This window comes from Ahaetulla prasina, chromosome 14 (genome assembly GCF_028640845.1).
Source record: "Ahaetulla prasina isolate Xishuangbanna chromosome 14, ASM2864084v1, whole genome shotgun sequence".
Lineage (NCBI taxonomy): Eukaryota > Metazoa > Chordata > Lepidosauria > Squamata > Colubridae > Ahaetulla > Ahaetulla prasina.
The window spans coordinates 17,190,217-17,202,921 of record NC_080552.1 but is presented as its reverse complement, the minus strand read 5'-3'; the positions used below and the strand labels follow the sequence as shown (position 1 = coordinate 17,202,921).

At 46.8% G+C, this 12,705-nt stretch overlaps 1 protein-coding gene across 1 annotated transcript in view; it reads left to right on the top strand.

Annotated features, from left to right (window-relative positions):
- Positions 1–12,705, top strand: part of DNAH3 (dynein axonemal heavy chain 3) — a 103,452-nt gene that overhangs the window by 9,942 nt on the left and 80,805 nt on the right. Inside the window, exons 5-11 of the mRNA XM_058157163.1 lie at positions 66–138; positions 1,951–2,137; positions 4,622–4,811; positions 6,018–6,213; positions 8,059–8,184; positions 9,481–9,676; positions 10,690–10,869. Coding sequence (XP_058013146.1) covers positions 66–138; positions 1,951–2,137; positions 4,622–4,811; positions 6,018–6,213; positions 8,059–8,184; positions 9,481–9,676; positions 10,690–10,869 — 1,148 coding nt within the window. The remainder of the gene's footprint in view (positions 1–65; positions 139–1,950; positions 2,138–4,621; positions 4,812–6,017; positions 6,214–8,058; positions 8,185–9,480; positions 9,677–10,689; positions 10,870–12,705) is intronic.

Here is a 12,705-nt window from a genome sequence, read left to right as displayed (position 1 = left end):
TCTGGATTAGCTTTCTTTTTCTTTTCTTATTTTGGCTGAGGCTTTTCTTTAATGAGATCTCCTAGCTGCTAAAGAGTATGCGCCATCCGAAAAGAAGATGAAAATGTATGTTAAAAACCTCGAGGGTGAATATGAAAGGTATTGTCATGTTTTTACCTTTTTGCTTATTCAGTAGATAATGATTGAACCAGTGAGAAGCCCCTCGAATAAGCCACGTTTTGCAAAGATCGCCCCGCATTCTCAGCCTTAAAGAGAGTTTAACAATCCATAATGCTTGGGCTTGCAGGCATGCTCTAAGATCTAGTTCATCTAATCATGGTTTGTGGAATAAACCACAATGGGCTGCCTTTGTTTGGCAGGCTGAGTCAATGAAACAATGGCGTACGAACCTTATCTTACTTAGGCCAGAACCATGCAAACTGTATTGTGTCTCTTTGTAGCTACCCAGCCCTTGTAATCCACAAGCCCTTGTAACTAATAAGCCCTGCTGAGGGTTCGGGAGAACCTCTAGCTAAGATTCTGTGCAGTTCGGAGAACCCCCAACGCCTACTCCTGGCTGGCCCCGCCCACCCTGCCCCACCCCTCTCAGGAGTCCCCACGTGGCCCGTTTTGGATGCAGGTAAATGCAGGGCTCGGGGAAGGCGAAAAACGGGCCTACCGGAAGTTCAGGAAGGCTGGAAATGGGCTCGTTTCCAACCTCCAGAGGGCCTCTGGAGCCTGGGGAGACCCTTTTCACCCACCCGGAGGCTCAAAGAAAGCCGCCAGAGTTAGAGGAGGGCAAAAGTGCCCCCCTCCGTCGTGGTGCAGGAGGCCGACTAGGCCACGCCCACCTTGGCCACACTTTTATTTTTTATTTATTTTTTAATTATTATTTGAATTTATATCCCACCCTTCTCCGAAGACTCAGGGCGGCTTACAATGTGTTAAGCAATAGTCTTCATCCATTTGTATATTATATACAAAGTCAACTTTTATTGCCCCCAACAATCTGGGTCCTCATTTTACCTACCTTATAAAGGATGGAAGGCTGAGTCAACCTTGGACCTGGTGGGGCTTGAACCTTGCAGTAATTGCAGGCAGCTGCTGTTAATAACAGACTGTCTTACCAGTCTGAGCCACAGAGGCCCATACCTACCTACCCAGCAACCGGGCAAAGAACCCTTTGTTAAAATTTGTGAAGCCCACCCCTGCCTTGTTATTAACAAGTATAGCCCCTTCCTTGGAGGGTTTGTTTGTTTATCAAACTCAAATGCTGCTGAGCTCGCTGGAGGCGATTCTAGGCAGCTGACAGACATTGAATAAAATGCGGAATAAAAGGTTCGAACGATCAAGAAATTTATAATATGCCGTTAAAATAAAACTAAGCAGGACGGAGAAGCGAGAGAGCACAGTGCACAGAGAGAGGAGCGGGGGGCGGGTGTTCCTTACTCCATCTGCCATATCCCCATTGGGGTCCCAGGCTAGTTGGCACAGCCATGTCTTCAAGGCCTTTTGGAGCAGATCTGACCTGGCGGGGGAAGGGAGAGATATTCCAGAGGGCGGGAGCCACAGCAGAAAAGGCTGGTCTCTTCGACCCCCCCCCTTCCCGCCAGCTGAAATTCCTTGGCTGTCGGGGTCTGCAGCATGCCCATTTTACTGGCCCGGAGCGAGCTAATCCCATCTGGGTGAGTTGGTTACTCAGCTAGTCTGGTTCAGGATGACACCAAAAGGCAGCTGGACTTTCTTGGGGTTCCCCCCCCCCTTGAAATCGTTTCGCTTCTCATCCAAGAAGCTTCTTCAGTTCTAACTCAAGCTCCTGGGATGAGAAACGAAAGGTTTTTCAAGGGGAAAAAAAAAAAACACCAAGAAAGTCCAGTTGCCTTTTGGAAAAAGTACCTTTGGGACAACCCTGACTTGGATGATGGAGAAACTCCACAGACAGGCTTACCTCTTGATTGTGGTCCATTTCAGGGCTGAAACTGTATCCCAAGTGTGCAGTCTCGATTTGTTGAGGTTGGACATTCAAACGGTGGAGGATGGAGTGCCTCGTTATTCTGAAAGCCAGCCTCTGACCCCGGAGGAACAATTCGTAGTGATGCGCCACCACGAGGAAGAGATGAGTAGAGGACAACAGGCCCCCACGGAAGAAGATCTGGAGGTCGCTAAGCCAATTCACAAGGGGGCCTTTTCAAGCATCTTTCATCGGCAGGCTTAGATGATAACAGAACTATGGAGGCAGGGCTGGGCTGCTGGGGGTTCGCAGAGGTTCGGGAGAACCTCTCGCTAAGATTCTGTGCAGTTCAGAGAACCCCCAAATCCCACTCCTGGCTGGCCTCTCCTACCCCTCCCCTCCCCTCCCAGGAGTCCCCACATGGCCCATTTTAGATGCAGGTAAGTGCAGGGCACGTGCGGAGGCTTGGGGAGGGCCTCCGGAGCCCGGGGAGGCTGTTTTTGCCCTCCTGGAGACTCAAGGAAAGCCTCCAGAGCCCAGGTAGGGCAAAAACTTCCCACCCGCCATGGTGCAGGAGGCCGACTAGGGCACGCCCACCATGGCCACGCCCACCCACAACCGGGCAGAGAACCCCTGGCTAAAACTTTTGAAGTCCACCCCTGCACGGAGGTCTCGGCTTTCCATTCTGTGGTCATCTCCAAATTTGGGAGAGCCAGTTTGGTCTTGCGGTTTAGGCGAATTGCCCCATTTTCTTGAGATACACAATAAAAGGGGAATTAGGGTAGCTGACTTTTTCCAACAGAGGCAAGCTATACAGGTAGTCCTCGACTTGGAACAGTTCGTTTAGCGACCAAAGTTACAACATCACTGAAAAAGGCGACTTCATGACCGTTTTTCACACTTACGAACGTTGTAGCCTCCCCGTGGTCACATGAACTTGACAACTGACTCATATTTTTGACAGTTGCATTGTCCAAGAGTCAGGTAGTCGCCTTTTGTGACCTGACAAGCAAAGTCAAGGGGGAAACCAGATTCACTTAACAACCATGTGACTAACTCAACAACTGAAGTGATTCACTTAACAAACGTGGCAAGAAAGGTCAAAACCAGTGGTGAAATCCCCCACCTTCTGTCCGGTTCGCACGGGTAGGTAGCACCTGTGGCGCATAGTTTGCCAAACTGGCAGCGCTGGCAGGGAAGCTCCGCCCACCTGCTGTTAAACCCACTGCGCATACCAAACCAGCAGGGAAGGTAAGTAGATTTCACCCCTGGTGTAGGCCAAAAAACAGGGTGGTGGTGTCCGTTTTTGAAAGAGAGAGAGAAAGAAAGAGAGAGAAAGAAAAAAAGAAAGAAAAGAAGGAAGGAAGGAAGGAAGGAAGGAGGGAGGGAAAAAGGAAAGGAAGGAAGGACTACAGACCGGGCATTAGATGCAGCTTTAAAGGATAATCCAGGGCTGGAAGGGACCTGAAGGTCATCTAGTCCAACAGTCATCTAGTCCAACTCCAGCAGGACATTGTTAGTGAGTTTCTTTCTTTTGATCCCCCAGTCACATGACCCCACCAAGCCACGCCCCACCAAGCCACGCCCACATAACCGGTAGGGGGAAAAAATTAGATTTCACCACTGGTCAAAACTCACTTAACAAATTTCTCACTCAATGACATAAATGTTGGGCTCAATTGTGGTCGTAAGTTGGGGACTCCTTTTTACTAATGTGAAAGGCCATCGTACAAAATTTAATGCAGGTATCCCCAACCCACCCACACCACACACCCCAGTCTGTGAACTGGCACCGGTTTGCCAAACAAGTGAAGACCCATCCACGGGATGCAAGCTGCCACACGAAACCACACCCCCTTCCGGTCCACGGAAAAACCTCTCCCCACTGAAGCGGCCCCTGGTGCCCAAAAGATCGGGGACCGCCAATTTAATGAATATTTTGTGGTCTTGAATTGGCAAGCAGGATGAGCCAAAGATTGTAATAGAATAGAATAGAATAAAATAGAATTTTTTATTGGCCAAGTGTGATTGGACACACAAGGAATTTGTCTTGGTGCATACGCTCTCGGTGTACATAAAAGAAAAGATACCTTCATCAAGGTACAACATTTACAACACAAATGATGGTCAATATATTAATATAAATCATAAGGATTACCAGCAACAAAGTTACAGTCATACAGTCATAAGTGGAAGGAGATGGGTGATGGGAACGATGAGAAGATTAATAGTGCAGATTTAGTGAATTGCTTGACAGTGTTGAGGGAATTATTAGCAGAGTGATGGCCTTCGGGAAAAAACTCTTCTTGTGTCTAGTTGTTCTGTTGTGCAGTGCTCTATAGTGTCGTTTTGAGGGTAGGAGTTGAAACAGTTTATGTCCTGGATGTGAGGGATCTGTAAATATTTTCACAGCCCTCTTCTTGATTCGTGCAATATACAGGTCCTCAATGGAAGGCAGGTTGGTAGCAATTATTTTTTCTGCAGTTCTAATTATCCTCTGAAGTCTGTGTCTTTCTTGTTGGGTTGCAGAACCGAACCAGACAGTTCTAGAGATGCAAATGACAGACTCAATGATTCTTCTGTAGAACTGGATCAGCAGCTCCTTGGGCAGTTTGAGCTTTCTGAGTTGGCGTAGAAAGTAAAGCTAGTGATTGATCTTTTTTAAAAAAATTCATTTTGCATCTTTTGCAGAGATATTGCTATTACATCCATAAAGGCATCCGGAAAGACATGTTAGCGCCGCAGGATGAAAATGTGCTGAACAACATTTTGACTCGCATCCCAAGTGATTTCCTTGCCAGCCCAGATCTGGAGGCCTTATTGAACAGTTTGATGGAAGAAATTCAAAGCGACTATCAGATTTGGCTGATGAAAAACATTGGTGAGTGGAAGAAGACGGCGTCCTTAAGGCAAAACAAAGCAAATTGGGAAATTTGTGTGTATGTGTGTGTGTGTGACAGTCACTTCCTTCAAGCAGAGCACTAAGAATTCAAGCCTTATTTATTTATTTATTTATTTATTTATTTAAATTTTTATACCGCCCTTCTCCCGAAGGACTCAGGGCGGTGTACAGCCAGGATAAAAAACAGTAAATATACAAAGTTAAAAATATCAATTTAAAATACCTATTCAATAGTGGCCGAATTAAAACTGTCAGATTGACCAACCTAAAATACCCCATATAAAATTACAAAAGATTAAAAAATTTAAAATTTAAAATTTAAAAATTTAAAAGCCTTGAAATTTCAGCTGGCTGAATTATAGGTGCTGACTGCTCAGGTAGGTAAACCATATCTTGAATAATTTGTTGGGTAAACGAAATCAGACAGGCTCATCCAGTGGTGAAATCCAATTTTTTTTACTACCGGTTCTCTGGGTGTGGCTTGGTGGGCGTGGTGTAGATTGGTGGGCGTGGCAGGGGAAGGAGACTGTAAAATCCCCATTCCCCACTCCACTCCTGGGGGAAAGATATTGCAAAATCTCCATTCCCACCCCACTCTGGGGCCAGCCAGAGGTGGTATTTGCTGGTTCTCCAAACTGCTCAAAATTTCCGCTACCAGTTCTCCAGAACCTGTCAGAACCTGCTGGGTTTCACCCCTGGGCTCACCCCACCTTCCAAACCATAAATCATGGTTTCTAGCCATAGTGACTAGATTCATACAACACACTTCTCTAGGGTCAAACCAAGACTTCAAAGTCAGAATGGGGGGGGGGACTCAGGTTTTGTGTGGCAAGATAAAATGATTTGTTTGTTTATTTGCTTGTTTAAATTTGCCACCCATCTCGCCACCTTCCCTTTTGAATTAACACAATCAACTGGACTTAAATATTGGTTTGTTCAAATTGAATAAAACCCAGGAGTCCCTTCAAAGCCACATTACGGAATCGGTTTGTCTATTTTTCTGACTTCGACTCTTAACGTGTCAGGAAAGTGTGCAAAATTTGGGTGAACGCAATTCCGTCGTTTTGCACAGCGCCACCTAGTGCCTATTCGGCGCATTTGAGTCTAGCTTTTAAAAGGTTGCGTTGCTGTTTAATTCCCTTCCTGGTTTGCTTCCCATATCTCGTTCTTCCCTTTCTGTGCCAGTTGATTACATCTTGATGGATCCAGAAGAGAAAAAAAGACTCTACATACGCAACATCCCTCAACCTTTTCCCCGACGAGTCATCCGGGCTCCGGTTCCTTGGCACAAAATTTACCAAGAAACCAAAATCTGGAACAAGACCCACCTCTTCACCGTGAACCCTATGATGCTCACTTTGCAGCAACTCTGGTTTTCTGAGTGAGTCATCTGGCTTACGCAAGATTTTTTTTGCTATCCATCAATGGTTCTGACCTAGGCTTCCTAAAAGCACGAAGCTGACTCCTCGTCCTGATAAAACCTCTTTTATTTAGTTTAAAGGGAATTCCTCTCCAGCAAAGTTCCCAGCCAACAGTCTTTCAAGAGATTTCACAATTACAGACCTTTATTAGGCTTGGAGAGCGGCCAGGGTGATATTTTCCAAACCCCACTCTATAGCAGACAATACTTGGCAAGAAGCCAGGAACAGATCTTCACCCTAATGAATTGAACTAATTGTCTCCTGCAAACTCCCCTCCCCTCCCCTTCGCTCCTCTTTATTCTCTATGGGAGGGACCATTCACCGTCCACGTGTGGCTTTACTCCTGAGTTGACCCTTGTTCCTTAGCTGTTCCCTTTTCCTGGCAGCTCTGCGCACGCGCACACTGGGAACAGACTCCAGCTGTTCTTCTGACCCACTGATGTCCGACTCCAAAGGTAGCTGATAACTGTTGGATGGCCCTGGTTAGGCCTTGGCCTTGTGGTTAGGCCAAGCATGTCTGTTCTGACCCAGCTCCCCAAACACGACAAATCTTCTGTATTTAAATCAATGATTCCTTTATTAGGAGCACCAACAACCCCGGCAAAAAGTTTCTCTCTCAACGCAGGCTAACAAGTCTGTCCGGCAGGGAGATGAATAGTTGTCTGCCAAATCTATTCATCTCCGCCCTCTGCCTTTTATCCCCAGAAATAGGGTGGGGCTTTTCTAGCAGCAGTGGTTCTTCTGTCCGAAGGACCAGCCTATAGATTTCCACTGTTCTCCTCTCCTTTGCCTTCTGCACATCCATGCGCTAAGCACTGGGCCCAGCTGTTCCTCCTCTTCCTCATCAGCCACCTCCAGACCTGGGGGCTGTTGACTCCCCATCTGAGGGCTGTCGGACGTCCCAGGCTCCAACTCTGTCTCTCTCTCTCTGACAGCTCCACTCCCTCTTCCCCCTTGGAGCTCTCAGGTTGCCCTGATGCTGACCCTGACTCCCACGCACCCTCGTGTTCCTGTGATTCGGCTGCCGACAGGCCACAACAATATTATTTGAACCTAGACCATGTTTTTTTCCCTGCATTTCAGAAGAAAAAGTGCTTTTATTCTAAGATGTGTAAACTCGGCCCAATTCTAAATAGCACAAGGTCATGCGAACTGTGTCTCTGTCGTCTCCCACTCCGATGAATGAGTCAAGGAAGTCCGTAACAAACTTGGCAACTAAGCCTCTGCAGCTTGCCAAGTTCCTTCGAGGTTTATCAGGGCAGGCAGGAGTCCAAGTTGTGACTTCAGCGATAGAGTCCGATATCAGCAAACTAGATAAGACTTTGCTTTACTCAAGGTTGGAATGCCAAAAGCAGGTCCTTTATATAGGCTGTGGGGTGTGGCTCCATGACTCAGCATTTATCCAGGCCTGCCCCACCCTTCCTTCTGCTGGCGTCGCCTCTCAGATCTCCGGAAGCGAGTGTCCTCCCACTCTGAATTGTCTTCAGCTGGATCTGCTGTCAGCGTCTGGGAAAGGGAGGGGTCAGAGGGAGTAGGCCCGAGTAATTCCAGCATCTGGCTGGCTTCCTGCTCTGAAGGCTGAGCCAAAGGAACACACGCTGTATGAGTGAGGTTTCTTGGGCTACTCCTTTCACTCCTGGAATCCTCTCCGGGCATGGGGCCAGGGCCAGGGGCTGGAGGCATGACATGCCGTTCATCTTCATTATCAGACTCGGAGTCTGATAAAAGGCCCGGTTGGAGACGGGAGGCGCCCGGCTGAGGAGAGGAGGGAGGACGAGTCACAACAGTCTATCTCTCCCATTTAGGTTTTCTGAATTGAGGTTCATTCGTACGAAGGAGATCCTGGAAGGAGATTTGCCCCTCCTTCCGAGCGAATTTGAAGAGCTGATTCGAGGACAGTGCCAGGAAGCTCATGAGATCCTTCAGGCCAGGTTAGAGAGATTCAAACTGGGGTAGCCAAATGTGAGGTAGTCCTCGATGTACGACCGCTATTGAGCCCAAGGTTTCTATCGCTAAACAAAATGTTGGTTAAGTGAAACGTTTTCCCCCATCCGGGAAGGTTACAAAGGACGATCCCATGACAGTTGAACCATCATAAATATATTCCGGTGGCCCGAATTTTGATCCTCTGACAACTACAATGGAACCCCAAATTTCTGTTGTTAAGTGAGACATTTGTTCAGTGAGGTTTGCCCCATTTTATGACTTCTCTTGCCATAGTTGTTAAGTGAACCACTGCAGCTGATAAGTTAGTAACCTGGCTGTTAAGTGAATCTGATTTCCCCATTGACTTCGCTTGTCAAAAGATCGCAAAAGGGGATCACATGATCCCGGGACACGGCAACCGTCATAAGTACATGCCAGTTGCCAAGCACCTGAATTTTGATCACGTGACCATGGGGATGCTGCAGTGGTGAAATCCACATTTTTTTTACTACCGATTCTGTGGGCGTGGCTTGGTGGACCTGGCTTGGTGGGCATGGCAGGGGAAGGATACTGCAAAATCTCCATTCCCTCCCCACTCCTGGGGGAAGGACCCTGCAAAATCTCCATTCTCACCCCACTCTGGGGCCAGCCAGAGGTGGTATTTGCCAGTTCTTCACACTACGCAAAATTTCCGCTACCGGTTCTCCAGAACCTGTCAGAACCTGTTGGATTTCAGCCCTGGGATGTGAAAACCCATCCTAAGTCACTTTTGCAGGGCCGTTGTGACTTCAACGGGTCATTAAAGGAATGGTTGCAAGTCAAGGACTACCTGTACTTTAATCACTGCCCTACCCTGGCTCTCTATAGAGTAGAGTAGAGTGGAGTGGAGTGAAGAGAGAAGAGAGAAGAATTGAGTTGGAAGTGACCTTGGAGGTCTTCTAGTCCAACCCCCTGCTTAGGCAGGAAACCCTACACCACTTCAGACAAATGGTTATCCAACATCTTCTTAAGAGCTTCCAGGGTTGGAGCATTCACAACTTCTGGAGGCAAGTCGTTCCACTGATTAATTGTTCTCATTGTGAGGAAATTTCTCCTCAGTTCTAAGTTGCTTCTCTCCTTGATTAGTTTCCACCCGTTGCTTCTTGTCCTGCCCTCAGGTGCTTTGGAGAATAGCTTGACTCCCTCTTTAGAATCTTTGTATTCTGTCTTCCAGCTATATGATCTCAAGGCCTTTGCAACTCATCATTGAACTGTTCCACCCAAAAATACTGGAGCAAATGTCACTTCCCATGTTGTTACAGGTGGATCCCCAGGTGTGCTGACCTCTTTGTTGAGCAGAAAGAGAAGTGGTTGCACCTTGCCCCGCAAAACGACTTAGATTCCTCTCAGCAGATAGAGGAATACTTTGCGTCCGTCGCCATCCTGATGTCCCTGCAACTGCGGGAGATGGTCATCAATTCTCTAGAAGACCTGCTCAATTTTTTTAAGATACACAAGGTAGGTTGTGGCATACAGGTGGTCCTTGACTTATGGCCACAACGGAGCCCAGCATTTCTGTAGTTAAGTGAGAAATTTGTTAAGTGGATTTTGCCCCGTTTTACGACCTTCCCTGCCCAATGGTTCAGTGAATCATTGCGGTCGTTAAGTTAGCGGCACAGATGTTAAGCGAATCTGGCTCTCCCTTGCTTGTCAGAAGGTTGCAAAAGGTGATCACGCGACCCTGGGACACTGCAGCCTGTTGTGGCCCACCAGCAGCCGGCAGAGCTGGCAGCAGAGTCAGTGAGAAGGTTGGGGAGGAACATGGGCCAGTCCTGGGAGCTGGGAAAGCTCAGGCGAGGACTCTTCGTTGGAGGCAGAGAGGGAGATAGAAGCAGCGAGGCAGAGGAACTGCTGGAGCCCGTTCCCAGTGTGTGCAGCACAGAGCTGCCAAAAGACAAGAACAGCTCAGAAAGCAGGGTCGACTTGGGAAAAAAGCCACACTTTGGAGATGATTGGCCCTTCCCACAGGAAACAAAATAGGAGTGAACGGGGAGGGGGCTTTTGCAGGAAACAGTTCCTTCATTCGGTAGTTTCAAGGGTGGAAAGTTCCGTTCGTGACTCTTAAGAGACTCTGTGTCAAGTTTGGCCTTCCTCTGCGTTTGGAAACAAGTTACGTGGCAGCTTCCCAAGCGAGGTAAGGTCTGTGCTGATAAATATTCCTTTGAAAAACTGTTTGGACAAACCTTGCTGACTGTGAATGAAAGTAATTCACAGTTGTGTAAATAGAAGAGGTTTGGCCGGGACCAATTCCTCCTTCCTGCTTTTTGAGTGAGCCTAGGTCAGAACACAACCATCATGAATGTGAGTCAGTGGCCAAGTCTCCGAATTTTAATCACATGACCTCAATGGTTGTAAGTGTGGAAAAACTCCCTAAAAACTTCAATTGTAGACAGCCCCGGATCCCGAAAATCGATCCTTTCTGCTTATTCCCTGCATGCGGTCTCACGATTTCTTTCCTTCTTTCTCTCGAGGATGGAAATGATTTTGGTGACGTTTATCAAGATATGCAGTTCTTCATTCCTCAAATATTGGTCCTCAAACTAGATGTGGAAGATCCGTCCATTATATTTGATCCCGACGTGCAGAGTTTGTGGGATTTAGTCTACCGCTGTTTTATTGAGATTCTCAAATATTCTGAAGGTCTTCCAAAGGTATGCCGAAGGAAAAAAATGTGGCCCCGGTTAATTTCTTGGGTTACTCCAGGATTGAACTCTTGAAGAAGTCACCATTGACTGGGGTCCCTAAACTTCCTCAACTAAAGCTGGACGGGGAGGGTGGGCTGAAGGTCTGAAGCAGGAATACAGGTAAGAAGCAACTTTTTCTGAGGGTGTTGTAACTTTGAACCATCATTAACTGAATGGTCCTAAGAGGGCTCTGTGGCTAAGTCGCTGAGCTTGTCGATCGAAAGGTTGGCAGTTCAGCGATTCGAATCCCTAGTGCTGCGTAACGGGGTGAGCTCCCGTTACTTTTTTTTTTTTTTTTTTTGTTTACATTTATACCCCGCCCTTCTCCGAAGACTCAGGGCGGCTTACAGTGTATAAGGCAATAGTCTCATTCTATTTGTATATATTTACAAAGTCAACTTATTGCCCCCCCAACAATCTGGGTCCTCATTTTACCTACCTTATAAAGGATGGAAGGCTGAGTCAACCTTGGGCCGGGCTCGAACCTGCAGTAATTGCAGGCTTTTGTGTTCTTAATAACAGGCCTTACCAGGCAGAGCTAAACCGGCCCAGCTTCTGCCAACCTAGCAGTTCGAAAGCACATAAAAAATGCGGGACCACCTTTTGTGGGAAGGAAACAGTATTCCGTGCGCCTTTGATGTTGAATCATGCTGGCCACATGACCACGGAGACCTCTTTGGACAGTGCTGGCTGCTCGGCTTTGAAACGGAGATGAGCACTGCCCCCTAGAGTCGGGAATGACTAGCACATATGTGCGAGGGGAACCTTTACCTTTACCTTTAAATTGAAGATGGCTATACAATGACTTGTAGGAGGAGGACAGACAGAATCTGGGGAGGGAGTCAAGAGAGGAATCAGCCTGGAATCTTAACGTCCAAACCCTCTTGAATTGTATTAGCTCTTATCTACTGCCGATTTAGTGATGGCTATTACCATATTTTTCGGAGTATAAGACGCACCTTAGTTTTTGGGGAGGAAAATAAGAAAAAAGCTGATTGGCAGGTAGATTGGCCTCCCGGAATACCCCCAATCAGCTGTTCCCAGAGGTGAATTTTAGCAACAGGTTCCTTGGTTGTGAGCTCTGCGCCTTGCTTTTTTTTTTTTTTGCTTTTTTTTCTGCCTCTGAAACTTCTGAAATTTTTTTTCAGAAAAAACTTTTCTCTGCCTCTGAAAACCTCCGAAACAGCTCCAGAAAAAAAGCCTCTGAAGCTCTGTTTGGAGGCTTCTTTTCTGAAGCTTCGTGTCTGATGCTTTTTTCAGCCTCTGAAATGTTTGTTTGAGAAGCTGGGTGGGGCTACATTCGGAGCATAAGACACACCCAGATTTCCACCCTTTTTTTGGGGGGAAAAAGGTGCATCTTATACTCCAAAAAATACGGTAGTTGACTGGATATTGTGTATAGGCATGAGCGATAAATCAATTTAATTAGAATTTAACTTGCAGTCCTGATTCTTCATGCCTGACATCATAGAATGAAGCATCACGCTAGGTTATATTTCTTTTTTTCCACCCTGCTTCAGTTCACACACTGTAAAACTCTGAAGCATGATTTCAAAGCAGTGGGCTGGATTTACATATAATAATATATTAAAAAAAACTAACGTGCCTCCATGCCTTTTCATTCACTTGCTTAGTGACCTTCTGGGTTAAGTGATACTTCTTTAAAGAATTGGTCACATAAATGATTACAGCTTGTCTCACCTGTTAATGTATCTATATCACTTGGAATTATTAAATCTGAATTGTAAAAACCTGACCAGCCACTAGATGTCAGCAAAGGTTAGGGGTTTTATAGCTCAGCCG